General features: G+C 41.0%; 2 protein-coding genes across 2 annotated transcripts; one reads left to right on the top strand and one right to left on the bottom strand.

Moving 5' to 3' along the window:
- Window positions 1–2,892: 2,892 nt before the first annotated feature.
- Window positions 2,893–4,757, bottom strand: LOC125585443. Its single transcript, XM_048754511.1, has 2 exons — window positions 3,313–4,757; window positions 2,893–3,218 (listed from the first exon to the last, which is right to left on the bottom strand). The coding sequence occupies exons 1-2, from the start codon at window positions 3,502–3,504 to the stop codon at window positions 2,973–2,975; spliced, it is 438 nt and encodes a 145-aa protein (XP_048610468.1). The 5' UTR covers window positions 3,505–4,757; the 3' UTR covers window positions 2,893–2,972.
- Window positions 4,758–14,738: 9,981 nt separating this feature from the next.
- Window positions 14,739–16,118, top strand: LOC125585848. Its single transcript, XM_048755550.1, has one exon. It carries the CDS (start codon window positions 14,739–14,741, stop codon window positions 16,116–16,118), a length of 1,380 nt encoding a protein of 459 aa, XP_048611507.1.
- The last annotated feature ends 538 nt before the right edge of the window (window positions 16,119–16,656 follow it).

The raw sequence follows: 16,656 nt of genomic DNA, 5'->3' as shown, positions 1-16,656 counted from the left end.
GAGGTTCCACAAAAATTGTGGACCCCACAATCATTCATACATATATAATATATACATACATATATATATATATATAACATATATTAAGAACCCCAACGGCAAGAATCTCCGTTGGAAGTGCTCTCAAGCATGGGTATGTGTAGTTCAGGGGGGACTATCATGACAACCCTAAAATATTGGTTCACTCACAATAACAATGGCCTCATTTCTTACTGAAATTAGACATGATGCGCTTGTGCTAGTGGGAGCTTGTTACGTAATGCTTATCAATATCGCCGGTATTATATTCGATCAGATATCAATAATGATTGATCTGGAATCATGAATGCTCTGATGAGATGAATAATTACATAACCAGGTGCTAAAAAGACCATGATATGTGTGTCATACTAAATGTACGTGATATTATGACAATATAGGAAGTAACTGATTATTTTCATTTTAACCGTATTGTTCGCATTGTGAAGTCAGAGTTCCTATAAACCTAGTTTTGGTTTTAAAATTATTCTTGGATCTTCAACTATGTTCTTGAACAAACGAGCTAATGGTTGCTGTTTTAAATATTTCTTATGGTGATGGAACAATAAGTTTTGATAAAGTAGTTAGTTTAGAACAGATAGACATGGCAATGAAAAAGAAACCTATTTTCAATATTGACATATATGTTTATTCAACTGGAATTTGGATATAGTCAAGAAAAGACTTAAATATATATTATCGATATGAGTGTTAAGAAATGATGTAAAAAGCAACAAAAAAAAATTGAAGAACAGTGATACATTCTTAAATGAAAAAAGAAAATGAGGTTGTATCAGGTACGTAGGTACGTATTCGAAATAGATGCATAATTTATCTCCCAAAATGCATGTGTATTTGCAGGGATGGCACAATTCATTTACTATATGTTTTACATTGTTGTCTTGTGTGATCCAACTTGAATCTAGAACTGAAGAAGGAAAGATTACAAGAAGAAGAAAGCTAACAAAGAAAGTCTTCACTTGAAGTCTGGCGTGCAGTATAGTGAAGTCTGGCTTATAGGTTTGTAAAGTTTAGCTTCACAGAACAAAATGAGAAAGACAACACTCTGAATAGAAAAGAGGTTTCACTGTACTTAATTGGTAGGGTTTCTGGTGAAGTGATATATATATACTCTTTTCTGCCTCTTTGAGCAGACTTAAGAGTCATGTACAGGGTTATAGACTATTCCAAAGAGAGAGAAGGTGAGAAAGAGAGAAAGAGAGAAAGAGGAAGCTTGGTGTAGAGTTCTTACTTCTTATGGTTTTCCTCTTGTGTATCTCCCCTTCTCTTGTTCACCTTCTTCTTCCTTGTTCGTTGTAGTTGCAAAGTTTAAGCTAGGTGATATCTTGTGTTTTTGCATTGTTTTAAGTTTTAACCCTAGTTTAGCTCACATTTGAATCATTTAGGTGCATTTGGAGTATATTTATGCACATTTTATGTGCATTTGTCCTTATGAATACCATTTTATGGATTTGGAGCATTTGAAGCTTGGTTTGAGGCAAAAGAGGTGATCTTGATCGTGAGACGAGATGATGTCTTATGTGTCCCAGCTGCAACAACTTCCCAGCGGTATTTAACATATTCTGCAAAAAAGAGAAGTTGATTGCAATCACTGTAACAGGTCAATGGTATTTAACATAAGCTATGGTGGAACTTGTGTGATTGCATAGCTAGTAAGTGGTTTAGCTTGTGGAGTATTCTGTTGAGTGAATATGTTGATGGTGTTGTAACATGGTTGAGGGTTAGCTTATGAGTGGGTTATCATGATGAAAGCTATGAAGATATCACGGAAAGTTCAATGCATGATAAGTCTACCACAAGGATGTGTGGAGTACTGGCTTGCGCCAATGAAGGAAGGACAATGCAATAGTCAAAGTTTCATGAAGGTTTTGCGGTTATTCACAGCATGATGAATTGATGTATTATGCAAAATTCAAGAGTTGAATTTTTTGAATAGTTCTTGCATAAAGTTTACTTATGCATGTAATGTGTCAAAGTTAGTGATGTGATTCAAAGGTTTTAAGGGTACAAGCTTCAAAGGTAGCTTCAAGCTTGGGTCAAGGTGGAGATTGTTGTCTTGTGATCCAACCTAGAACTAAATAAGAAACAATTACAAGAACAAAAAAGCTATAGTGAAGTCTAGCGTGGAGTATAGTGAAGTTTGGCTTATAAGTCTGTGAAGTCTAGCTTCACAAAACATAAGGAGAAGGAAAAAGGCTCTGAATAGAAGATAGGTTTCACTGTACCTAATTTGTAGGGTTTCTGTTGAGGTGATATATAAACCATATATATATAGGGCTATAGACTGCACTACAAGAAAACACCGGTATTCCGACGACAAATATCGTCGGTATGTCCTCGGAATAACGGTATTCCGAGGACATACCGACGAGAATGGTCGTCGGAAAGTAAAATTTTCTCAAAATTTTCTCGGAAAATTACGAGGGAATACCGAGAATTAAAGATTCCGAGGACATTCCGAAGAAACGTTTCCTAGGACTATTCGTCGGTATCTCCTCAGATATTTCCGATGGAACGGTCCTCGGAAACATTCCGAGAGAAAAGAGGTATCGGAATATTCCGACGAACTTTGGCCGTCGGAATATTCCGAGAAACCTTTGCCGTCGGAATATTCCGAGGAAGTGTATCCGTCGGGATATTACGAGGAGATATGCCCTCGGAATATTTCGAGGAACTACGGCCGTCGGAATATTCCGAGAAACCATTGCCGTCGGAATATTCCGAGGAAGTGTATCCGTCGGAATATCCCGAGGGATACACTTCCTCGGAATATTCCCAAAAATAATTTTTTTAAAAAAATTAAAAATTTATTTTTTTAATTGAAATTCGAAAATATAAATTAAAATTGAAATAGAAAACATATTAGATAATATTCAAAGTTGTACGTACCAAAATAAAACATTCAGAGTTTTTGAAAAAAAAAAAGAAAGAAACTACGGGAACTGCTCGTTTGGGTACATCCTCTTCATCATCTCCATCATTTGCTCGTTCTGCCTCCTCGTTGCCTCCCATCCCGCCTCTTGATCCACCATCTTTTGCTCCAACGCAGCTATGCGGTCATCTTTGTCCTTCAACTGGTCCAGCACTTCTGGATCAACATAGGGCTGTGGTGCAGAAGGAAGAACCGACCGGGCTCGACGACCCAAACCGACCAAACGTCCCTTCTTCTTTGGAACCGACTGAAATAGAAAATAAACAAATTTAAATAATAGAAAAGATGATAAAATGAAAATAAAGAAATAAATGAATTGAACTTTTTTATTAAGAACATACCGATTCAACGATTTCGTTGATTCGAATCCGGGACAAGTTGGTCGAAGCTGTCGAAGTGGCGTCCAGGTCGGTTTGAAGCTGAGATAGACGGGTCTCTTCGTCTTCCTTCTGAGTTTCGATCAGGCTGAGCACATCCCTCACAACACCATCATCAATCTCCCCGGTGTGCTTGTTGGTATGCGCCGTCTTCATTAGGACGAAATCATCAACTGGCTCGCCATCATTTTCATCCGCCTTGAAAAAAACAAAAGTTAAACAAACATTAGAAATTAGAAAAAATGCATAAAAAATAAAATAAAAATACTTAAATAATTAAAAAAAAAGATTGAACTTACCAAGCGATCCCCCAGAGTGGCAATAGTCTGGGCACCCAAATTGTGCTTGTACATGCCCTTCCCACCACGATCGCTCTTGCGGTTGGCGGAGTTGGTCACGGAGGTAGCTTTCGTCAAGTCCTTATCCCAATGCACACACAACTCCTCCCAGACCGTGCTGTTGATCGACTTCGGGACCTTTTAATAAAAAAAATAAAATAGTTTAATAAATCCAAAATAGTTTAATAAATTCAAAAAATTGTTTAATAAATTAAAAAAAAGCCTGGTTGATGAGTTCTACTTCCACTCGTAGATCTGTTTCCCATAGTTGTTAATAACTTTATGGACGAAGGCGTCACGGATAAAGTTCGTGTGATCGGGATTCCAGGTGAACTCTTGCTGAAAAAAAAACACAATTTGTAGAAATTTTATATTAAAGATTAAAAATATAAGTTAAAAAATAAGAATACTTACCGCAAACTGACGAAACCACATCTCCTGGTCCTCGGCAGGGAAGTGAGTGAAAGTCGGATATCCCTTGCTGAGGTTCGAGTACATCATATAGTTGATCCATGCGCTGATCCCGTTCCCGGATCGGTCGAACCTAATATAAGAAACAAATTATTAATAATGAATCAAATTTTAATGAAAGGAAAAAAAAAAGACTTTTAATTACCATGTTTGACGTCGTCCCTTTGGACACGGAGTGAGATAGGGAAGATGCTCACGACCGGGTTGTTGAACCAACTGGGCAACAGTCATCACTCCCGGAACGACTGGAGGAGCGGGAGGGGGTGCAGCAACGGGAGGGGGTGCAGCAGCGGGAGCAAAAACCGGAGCGGGAAATGAAGAATCCCGACAGTGGCTGCTCGACCCACGAGAGTGGCTGGAAGAACCCTGAGAGTGGCTCCCCGTACCACTACGACCTCGTGGTGAGGCACGACGAGATCGAGACCGGGTCTGATCACCAGTAGACCTGTAAATAAAAAAAACATATTTAAAAATAGTTTTAATAAATATTAATTGAAAAAATATTTAAAATTAGTTATAATAAATATATAAATTAAAAAAACATATTTAAAAATAGTTTTAATAAATATTAATTGAAAAAATATTTAAAATTAGTTATAATAAATATATAAATTAAAAAAACATATTTGAAAATAGTTTTAATAAATATTAATTGAAAAACATATTTAAAAATAGTTTTTATAAATAAAAAAAATAATAAAATAGTGTTTATAAATCAAAAAAATGTTTTATAAATACAAAATTAGTTTTAATAAATATAAATATTTTTATAAATATGAAATCATCTTTTATAAATCCAAAAATCAAATTTATATACAAAAAACGGTTTGTAAAATCCAAAAAATCGAATTTATATACAAAAAACGTTTTGTAAAATACAAAAATTGAATTTATATACAAAAATCGATTTTATAAATACAAAAATAATAAAAAATTTATAAAAAAAATCTAAATCAATTCACCACAACAAATTATCCAACCAAATCACAATTCTAAACCTATTACACAACCAAATCACAATCCTAACCAATCACCCTAACAAAAATCTATCAAAAAACTTCTAAAATCATCAAATCTACACAAAAACCTAACAAATAGAACCTATGAGAGTGGGATAGGGTCCTTACATGATTTGTGTAGGTTTAGAGAGGATTCGCCGGAGAGATCGTCGCGACAGAAGGGGGAGATCGCCGGAGAGGAGGGAGAGGAGCCGGAGAGGAAGAAGAGAGAAATGGGGAAGAAGAAGTGTTTCATCTTTATAAAACCTAGGGTCCGACGGAAACTATCCGTCGGAATTTCCTCGGTATTTTCAATTTCAATTTTCGCGATATATTTCGCGGCTGGTTTGCCCGGTAAAATGAAAATATTCCGAGGAAATTCCGACGGACACTTAAATATCCGTCGGAATTTCCTCGAATATTTTATTAATTCGAGGAAAAAGAATATCCTATGCATGTATTTCTATTGGTTTATATTGTTCCTCGGAATTTCCTCGGAATATTCCGAGAAAATTCCGAGGAACACATGTTTGGGGTTTCAAAATATCAAATTTTTTTGCCATATATCATTTCTTATACAAATGCAATGCGTACCATTGAGGAATCTTTGAATATGATCATAAACTATGAAATAACAAAATTTCAAAACGAATTGTAAGTATTCCCTTTACCGTTCATTAAAGTGTATAAGTGTTTCTCTTATGTTGTGGGGATTTCGTTCATACAATCAGAAAATTGTTTATTATAGGGTAAGGAACAAATTTTTGACTTCATAATCAGTCTAAGACACTTAATAAGGGTTATATAAGTGTTATTCAAACCGCAAAACGTTGTTTTCGGTTTAAAAACCCTACTTCCTCAGAATTTCCTCGGAATATTCCGAAGCTTTTCCGAGGAAACTGAAACCCTAAAAGAAAAGCCTTAAATCGTCGGAAAAGTCTCGGACTATTCCGAGGAAATTCCGAGGAAATCCCTAAATCCTATTATCCCTCGGAATTTCCTCGGTATTCTTATATTAAAAAAAAAAGCGATGCTACTCTGTTTCTGAGTCATCATCACCAGATGAATCTGAATCTGGATCTTGGTGAAACTCTCAAATCTCTTGTTCATCTTCTACGTGAACGACGGCTTTCTCTCCAAAGTCGGTTAAATCGACTACAAGGCCAACTGCAGCTAAATCTTCTGCTGCACGTAAGTTACCGGATGTGCTTGGTTGTAGTGGGTCTTCCAGGTCAGAACTTCCCTGAACTCGGCCTCTCGGGTTGAGTGATGTAACAGTGACCCATGGATCATCTCTGTTCCTAACCTGGGGGTACTTGATATAACAAACCTGTAACATTTAAAAAATTATTTAATTTGTAAATAAGTGTTATTAATACACATGATGATGAATCATTATGTATAATTGATATATGTATATTTAATTACCTGATCGGCCTGAGAAGCAATAATGAAAAGATCATAATATTGCAACTTTCGCCTCGAATGTACTGATGTAACACCAAATGCATCTGTTCTCACACCTCGATCTGGAGTGTTGTCGTACCAATCACAATAGAAAACAGTACAGTGCAATCCAACCATGCCCCATACTTGATTTCCATAATCCCCCGTATGTTTCCGTAGTATACATCATCTCCAGATGCAGAACAAACGCCAGCATCATAAGTCGTACTCGAACGTCTCCTCTTTTGAGTTGTGAATGCATATCCTCGAGTATAAAATCTCGGATATGACTTCACAACATACTCTGCTCCACGCACCATCTCGCGTATCCAATCGTCAAATGTTTCACCTCTGGTCATACCAGCAGACACCTATTAATAGCACATATATATGTTTATCAATATATGTGAATTAGTATAAATATGTGATAAATAATATTTTAATTTGTTTTAAGCACTCACATAAGTAAGCATCCATCCAGAAAATTCTCTCTGCTTCAGTTCTTCAAGTTCCTCCTCTGTGGCGTATCTATATTCAAACCGCTTTTCTGCCATGAAAATCCTGTACATATGTTGACAATAATATAATTAATTAAGATTTATTTTTCAACTTGTTAAAATAAAAATTTGTAAGCTAATTTATTTACCTCTCATATTGAAGAACATCTTCGCAGTTGGTGAGCAAATATGTTTGCAAATGACTGCGCTCCTGCTCAGTAAGTCGACGGTCCTTTGGTTTTCCGTTAAGTCATCCAAAATCTGTGACGATGTCTGGAACCGTAACATGATATGTTGCCCGTTCGCCTCTATCATCATGCCGAGCAGGTCTTCTTTTTTTGGTCTGCACTTTCCTGGAAAGTAGAACTCGGCAGAGTTTGAAGTTTCTGAATTTATCATATGTGCGATTATAGAACCTTCCACCCTACTATAATTTTTCACCATCTTCTTCAAATGGTACATATACCGCTCATAAAAATACATCCATCTATACTGCACAGGACCACCAAGTTCCAATTCTCTTGCCAGGTGAATAACAAGATGCTCCATAACATCAAAAAATGATGGAGGAAATATCTTCTCAAGGTTGCACTGAATCACGGCTATGTTAGTCTTCACATTTTCAATACCTTCAAGAGTCACTGATCTCGTGCATAAATCGCGGAAGAAAGCACTAATCCCTGTAATTGCTTCATGAACATTTCGTGGTAATAGTTCCTTGAAGGCAAACGGAAGGAGGCGCTGCATCATTACATGGCAATCGTGACTCTTCAAGCCGATAAAATTTCATTCCTTTCTGTCGACGCAGTTACGCAAATTAGATGCGTAACCGTCTAGAAATTCCACATCGTTTGAAATCCAATCAAAGAACGCATCTTTTCCCTCTGCATCAAGTCGGTATATCGGAAAAGGAGCCCTACCATTCTCATCAACATGAAGTTCTGAACGAGCACATATATCGACTAAATCCAGTCTTGACTTCAAATTATCCCTTGTTTTACCTTGAACGTTAAGGATCGTGTTCATGAGATTGTCAAAAAAGTTCTTCTCAATATGCATGACATCTAAATTATGCCTCAGCAGATGATCCTTCCAGTATGGCAGATCCCAGAAAATACTCTTTTGTGCCAGTTATGTAGCTCTCCAACCGCACTGACTCGAATGTTTTCAAGTCCACCTACATCTGGCGTCCTTTCTGCATCAAAATACCTAAACAGCTTCAACAAATCTTTCCCACTAACTTCCTCAGGTGGACCATCAAACACATACTTGTTCTTCGTAAACGAAGTCTTACTCATGCGGTATGGATGATCAGGTGGTAGAAATCGTCTGTGACAGTCAAACCAACACGTTTTCCTTCCGTTCTTTAGTTGGAAAGCATCTGTGTCATCTTGACAATATGGACATGATAGCCTTCCATGCGTTGTCCATCCAGATAACATACCATATGCTGGAAAATCACTTATTGTCCACATAAGTACTGCCCGCATTTGAAAGTTTTTTTTACATGAAACATCGTATGTTTCAGCACCTTGAGCTCATAGTTGTTGCAACTCATATATTAGTGGCTGAAGAAACACATCTAGTGATCTCTTAGGATGCTCTGGTCCGGGAACGAGAATGGAGAGAAACAAAAACTCTCGTCGCAAGCACAAGTTTGGCGGTAAGTTGTATGGTGTAAGAATGACTGGCCATAGAGAATACTGTCTTCCACTCTTGCCAAACGGGCTGAAACCATCAGTACATAATCCAAGGTAGACATTTCTTTTCTCATACGCAAAGTCGGGATATTTTGATTGAAAATGCTTCCACGCTTTTGCATCTGAAGGATGTCTAATCTCACCATTTGTTGAATTCTCCGCATGCCATCTCATTGGTTGCGCTGTGCGTCCAGACTAATACAACCTCTGCAACCTTTCCGTCAAAGGCAAATACCACATCCTTTTAAATGGCACTGGAACTCTTCCACTCGTATCTTTATAACGAGTCTTTCCACAAAATTTGCATGTAACCCGCTCTTCATCCGCCCTCCAATAAATCATGCAGTTATCGCTGCATACATCTATTACCTGATACGAATAACCAAGACCAGCTACCAGTTTCTGAACCTCGTAGTATGAACCAGGGGCTACATTGTCCTCTGGTAGAATACCTTTTACAAAATCAGCAATCGCATCCACACAGTCTTCATCCAAATTATAATCTCTTTTAATGCCCATCAGTCTTGTTGCAGATGATAAAGCTGAATGACCTTCTCTGCAACCTTCGTACAAGGGTTGCTTTCCAGCATCCAACATATCATAAAATCTCATAGCTTCTGCATTGGGTAAATCTTCCCCTCTAAAATGATCATTTACCATCTGCTCAGTACCTACACAATAATCTACATCCATTCTAATTGGTTCTTCTAACCTAACCGCAGGCTGAGGTTCGCTAGTACTACCATATTCATAATCAGTTTCTCCATGATGATACCAAATTTTGTAACTTCGTGTAAACCCATTCAAATATAGATGAGTCCAAACATCCCACTCTTTAATAATCATTCTATTTTTACAATTAGAGCAAGGACATCGTAACATACCCGTTTCTGCTTCCGGTTGTCGTTGAACTAACCCCATGAATTCGGTTATACCTCGTTGGTATTCTTCCGTAAGCAATCTCGTGTTCGGATCCAAATGAGGTCGATCGATCCAAGAACGATAATAATTTGAAGAAGACATGCTTTTTTCAATCAAATTCGTGTGTAAATATAGTATGTGAGAGGATGAAGAAATGGAGTGAATGAAGAGGTTGGGGGGTGCGGGTATTTATAGATGAATTGCTGCCGACAGTACTAAGGAAATTCCGACGGAATACCGACGGCAACGGCTCTTTCCTCGGAATTTTTAAAATCCCCAACGGCTATAATATATACTCGGATATTCGTCGATGTTTTCCGAGGAATATGCCTTCCTCGGTATTTCATCGGTATATTCCGAGGAAATTCGTCGGAATATTCCGAGGATCTCATTTTCCGTCAGAATGTCCGTCAGAATTACGATGTTTTCTTGTAGTGCTGCTCCAAAGAGAGACATGGTGAGAAAGAGAGAGCTGGGTGTTGAGTTCTTCTAGTTTTCCTCTTGTGTATCTCTTCTTCTCTTATTCATCTTCTTCTTCATTGTTCCTTGTAGTTGAGAAGCTCAACTTAGGGTGTTAGCTGAGCGTAAGAGTTCTATTGTTACCCATACAGATGTAGCTCTTGGTAATCAATGGAGATGACGAGAGACCTGATTTTTATCCCATGAAATGTGGCTCCCCTCACACTAAGGGGTGAACTCAGAGTCAACAAAATATGTGTGTTCGTGCTTCTGACTGTTTATGCATTAGATATTGATTCGTTCTAGGGTTTAAAGCAGTTAATTGAAGCAATCGATCTTGACATACATACTATGATTTTAACCTTATTCTTTAAGATGTCTAATATTATTATGCTCTTTTTATGTGGATATTAGTTTATGATTAGGTGGCCAATCAATCGGCAGCCCACTTAGCATGTTTCTTTTTTTTTAATTGCAAGAAGTTTCGGGCCAAATTTTGTGATCTCTTTAGGCCATAGATAAAAACCGGTTGTTTAATCCTTTCTTCGCAGCTGGTATAACTCAAACCTGGCACCTCTACCCTCAAAACAGAAGACTCTACTAGTAAAGATATCATCCTCGGGTAACTTGTTTAGTTAGTTAAAAAAAATTGTCTTCCACAGTGGCAGATGCAACTTTGAATGATACATGAAATCTCCGTGCAGCCAGATCAGAACGGAATGAATCTCTTCAGGTTATGCTAACAACAACGCCATCTCCAAACTAGTCAAGGGGAGAGGATAAGTATCTCTAGATACATGCAAATTGGACTTTTGGAACTTCTTTCTCTTCGAAGGTGACATGGGATTGTATTAGAACCTCATATCCTATCCAACCTTGGCACTCTACCATATGGTTTAAAGATTATATACCCAGAAACTCTTTCATATCCTGGTTAGCGCTTCTCCGCAGACTGCCTACTCGCGACAGACTCAGAAGATGGGGCCTCAACGTCCCAGAACAATGCGTCTTGTGTGGGAGCAAAATTGAAACTCACCACCACCTCTCTTTTTAGTGTGGTTTCTCAGCAAGCATTTGGACTTATTTAGCTGAAATGATCTGGCCTAACCCGCCTCTAGACATACACTCAGCTACTGCTTGGATTAATCTATCTCGAAATTCCTCTACGCCTCAAGCACGCTGTATTGTAAAGCTCTTGTTCCAGCCTTGCATATACTTAATATGGAAGGAGAGGAACTCGAGAATCTTCACATCTTCATCAGCATCTGCTAACTCTGTTCGTTGTGCAGTGGACAGATAAATTTGAGACCGCCTTCTCTCCATTCAGCCTTCCCGACGAATGATGTTATGTCTCCGTCCCGGGAATTTGACATTGGGGGTAGATGTTTTGATAGAAACAAGACTACCTTGGTTCAGATCATGGAAATTGATCGTGAACAAGGTGTGATGAGGAGAATGATCGGAATGGATCTTGGGAAAGCTTAGTCCATGTCAATAAATGGACCAAAGTACATAGACGGATTGAATAAGATGAAGAGACAAAAATGGACGAGTTGTACGATAGCTGGACAATGTAGACGGGTAACTCGATCAGCTGAACGAAGCTTGATCAAGTGCAGTCTAGCTAGGTCCAAGTTATGACAGCTCAACTAGTTGAGCTACTAGCTCACTCAGCTGGGTCAGCTGGGAATCGGCTTAACTCATCTGGACTTAGTGTTTGGGTCTCGGGCAGTTGGGTCGAGTCCGGGCGGTTACCAGGCCGGTTGGTCGGCCAAAGGCGGTTATGGGCTAGTGGGCTCTTGCGGTCGGGCCATTGTCTTGGGCAATCAGTTTGGGCTTGGGTTTGACTTGTCTAGCAGTGAATGGACAGGCCCAGAGCGTTTGGTAACTGCCATGGGCGATGGGTGTAATCTGGACCGATGATGAAATCGATGGCCAAGATTGTTCACAAAAAGATGCCTTTAAGAGATGTGTTCTTCCGCATTGGACAAAGGTTACCTTTAGTTTCCTATATATAGGGAGTACGTCCATGGGTCAAATCATTTAGTGTCATACATAAAACTCACGTCCAAAGAGAGAGAGAGAGAAAAGGGACAGAGAGAGAGTCCGGTCAAGAGAAATGCCGATTGTGGTGAAGTTACCTTCCGGCAACTGATCGTTTGGGAAGGAGAATTCTGATCAGGAATGGGAGGATCTGGAAATGGGGAGTCACGTGGATAACCCTAAGCAAGGTTCCAAGGTATGTGATGGACCGGAAATCCATCAACAAAGACCGTCGGCCCCAATGATCGAGTCTATGGTCTGATCGGTTCAATGGTTACATTTGTTTTTTCTCTAGTCTGTTTCATTAAATTCTTCTTATTTTTCTTCTCTTTCTGGATAGGTACAGAGAGGTATGATGATTATGTCTCAGACAATGGACACACATCCTAAACACAAAGAGATCCTCCCAAGGGAGAGGATCAAGGATCAAAGCCATAAGGGCACAATCCTAGTTATGTTAGTATGCTGGAGCTACATGAGGTCGTAGCTTATGTAAGTCAATAAGGCCAAGAGGAAGGCCAATTCATGGAGAGAAATTGGCGCAAGGGACCAAGACTCCAAGGGCGGTAAGCCAGGAGACGAACGGACCAATCGACAAGGGTTGTAAGCGGTTCTTGTTGGGATTAAAACCGGTCACGACCGGATTAACATTCAAAACCCTATGAAAAAATAAAACAGCCTTCGAAAATCTGCGATAAACTTAACCAAAGCGTCCCCCGACTCGCACGATCGATCATAAAGACGTTCAGAACAAGATCAGGATACGATCAATGTTTCAAGATACTACGCAAAAACCAGGCCCGAGCCAACGAAGATTAACCCGTGCGCCACAAGGCGACCGTTGACTCGCCGCCCTCGCGGTCACCGCGGGCGACCGTTGACTCGCCGCCCTCACGGTCGCCGCGGGCGACCGAGCACGCCATCCTCTTGGTCACCATGGGCGACCGGTTTCGCCTCCCTCGCGGTCGCCATGGGCGACCGGAACGCGTCTCCTTTGCTGTCGCCACGGGCGACCGGCGTCGCCTCCCTCACGGTCGACACGGGCGACCAACACACGTCTTCCTCGCGGTCGCTGTTGGCGACCAGTTCCTCGCCTCTGATGGCCGCCACGAGGCGATCAGCTCCTCGTTCTTCCGGGTCGGCATGGAGCGGTCGGCGCAACGCTTACGGATAACCCGCCAAGCATGTTCAACGTCCCGTTGATGTTACCGTTGGAGAATTACGATAAAACCACTAAAGTACGTCTTTCTAAGAACTCAAATGGACCGTGCGAAATGACAATGGTTAAATTAAACCGCGTGGGCCGCATAGCCGGTTTGAGTATTCAACAAAGACGACGCCGTATCAAGAACGACTTCTCGGGAAATCATCCGTAAGCAAACCAACAAACGTCCAAAGCTCGGAAGCAGGCCCATCTGCAAAGAAAAGAGCCCAAGGATATCATGGCGATTTAACTTCCATACGCGGGAAAGGATAAGTGTTAAGTCTTGGAGATGCAGATAAAAGATGGAACAAAAAAAAGAATATTCCCGAGAAGAGATAACTACGGCCCGAGGATATAAAATGAAAGCGTGAGCCGACTTAGGAGGGATATATAAGAAGAACCAAAAGAGGCTTCAAAAGGGACAGAGAGAAAAACTTAGCATCTAGAGCTTCGTCTCAACTAGGGTTTTTATAGTCTTAGGTTATTGAAACTAGGAACGAGCCGACAATTCTCGAAGCCTAGACTATTTCCTGTTGTTTCACGCTTTAACTTGACATTTGGAATAAGACATCTTTTGCTCCTTTCTGATTTGTATTCTTTACTTCGTTTTTGTGTTCTGATCGCTTGGTGTGTGGTGCAACAGATATATGAGATCTCTGGGAAAGTTAAGTTTACTTAACGTTCCTTATTTGACGGAAATCGACGGTGTGAATTTTGATTCCCACAGTTTAGCGCTAGAAGGAGGGGGATATCGAATCAATCTTACTCTCATCCGCAAACGCCCGATCAAACATGACTACAAACGATCGACAAAATCGTGCCGACGATGGAGATACGCACGACAACGTCGACAAAACCTCAGTAGCGAACGTATCCGCGGTTAACGCCAACGCTAACACCGCTGCGTTCGAAGGGATGTTCACCGCCTTCAAGAAGAGTCGGAAGAATAGGAGAAACTCATAGGTTCTCTCGCTAAACAGGTCGAAACCCTAACTGCGAGAACCAAGGTTGTTCTCCCTCGCGGAGCCACAAAACTCCACGGAAGAAGACTCGATTTTGCGACTCCTTCGGGCAGGATTGCGAACACGCGAGACAAATCGTCAGGACAAGCTCCAAACGAAACCGCCCCCGCCGCGGTGCAAAAAGATTCAGAAAACCTTCCACTTCGGGGCCAAGAGGCCGAAAACGACGAAATCGAATAGGTCGACCTAGATCCCAGCGATCATTCCAATCCGTCGGAGGAAGAAACCGATGTATATCCGAGAAGAACGAGGAGCCGAGCAGCTCAAGACGATTCCTCCTTCGACAAACCAATGACGGAGGAAGAAGAAAATATCTTCTGGGTTGAGCAGGTAGAGTTGGCTGAGAAACAAGCGCGAATTGCCCACAACAAACGTCGGCAAGCTCGAAAGAGTCCAGATGACGAAAACGAGTTGCACGACCTCCGCAAGTATATCGCAAAAAATGCGGCTGAAGTGAAAGCAGTAAAATTGCTAATTCACCATGCGACGAGCGTCGCTCCTGAGATCGACAGGCTCCTCGATGAAGCGCGTAGAACACCGTTCACGACCCGCATCACGGATACTAGCGTCTCAGACCCTGTAAAAGTCAAAATCCCTGTGTACGACGGCACCACCAATCCTAAAACACACCTGCAATATTTCAAAATTGCAATGGGAAGATGCAAACTGAAAGAGTGTGAAAGAGACGCTGGTTATTGCCTCCTCTTCGTCAAAAATTTACGAGGGGCTGTGCTCAAATGGTTTTCTCGCCTGAAAAGAAACTCTATCGGAAGCTTTCGGCAGTTGGCATTCGAATTCCTCAAGCAATACTCCATGTTTATGGATAGAGAGACCTCCGACGTAGATCTCTGGAGCCTGTCACAACGAGAAGACGAGCCATTGCGAGAGTTTATGACCAGATTCAAGTTGGTGATGGCAAGAGTCTCCGGAATTAGCGACAAAGTAGCAGTCGATGCGCTCAGAAAAACCCTCTGGTACAGGTTAAAGTTCCGACAATGGATTTCTTTGAAAAAACAGCGTACGATCCAAGACGCCCTCCACAAAGCAATGGATTTCATCATAATGGAAGAAGAGATGAAATTCTTCTCGCAAAAGTACAATCCGCAAAAGTCATCCTCAAAGAAGAAGCCCGCTCGTAATGACAAGTATGTCCATAACGAAGGGGAAGACGTCCAAGGCGAGCACAATTACGCGATCAATTCAGAACAGGGAAAGACATCCGGAAATACTTGTACCAGGAACCAGTATAAGGACAATACCTTCTGCGAATTCCATCAGACAAAGGGGCACTCGACTGCGAACTGCAAAGTTCTCGGCGCTAGACTAGCCACAAAACAACTCGCCGGGGAACTATCCAAGGTGACCGGCATAAAGGACCTCCTTCTGAATTCTGACCGGCCACCAAGGGCGGACAGGGATAAAAATCCCACAATGGAAAATGAGTCGCGAGAAAACCAGTCGGGAGAAAAGCGCGGAAGAAGGCAGGACGACAAAGGTAACGACCCTAACCGTCGAAGGGTGAACATGATCATTGGAGAATCGCAGTTCTATCGCGACTCGGTCTCGTCTATCAAAGCTTATCAGTGGAAGGCCGAGAAAAGTGCCAACTATTCAGTCCTGTCTCCACCTCACGATGCCCCGAACAGCGCAATTACCTTCGAAGACACATAGGCAGGTGGGATAGACCAACTGCACTGCAATCCTCTCGTCATCGACCTTGTCATCCGAGATATCGAAGTCGCAATAATCCTCGCTGACACAAGGAGTACGGCTAACGTCATCTACAGTGATACTCTCAAAAGGATGAATATAGAGCTGGGAGAAGTCGTACCAATCCCAAAGCCGCTAACCGGTTTCTCAGGTGTAACGTCCATGACCCTTAGATCAATAAAACTCCCAGCCATGGCAAAAGAGGTTACTAAAATCGTTGACTTTGCGGTAGTCGACAACCCAGCCATCTACAACATGATAATGGGAACGCCTTGGATCAATGCCATGAAAGCAGTCTCATCGACTTATCATCTGGGCATAAAATTTCCGACTCCCAACGGAATCGCCGCAATTTGGGGATATCATAAGCAGTTGAGACTCTGCTTCTTGGTAGAACATAAATTACGACAGACCAAAACGCGCAAAAAATAGCTCAAGCCAAGCTTGAAAACTCTTATGTGAAGGACAATTCGAAACCATCCGTCGAAGCAACGACTGC

Source organism: Brassica napus, chromosome C4 (assembly GCF_020379485.1).
Source record: "Brassica napus cultivar Da-Ae chromosome C4, Da-Ae, whole genome shotgun sequence".
NCBI lineage: Eukaryota > Viridiplantae > Streptophyta > Magnoliopsida > Brassicales > Brassicaceae > Brassica > Brassica napus.
This window is presented reverse-complemented; position numbering and strand designations above follow the sequence as displayed.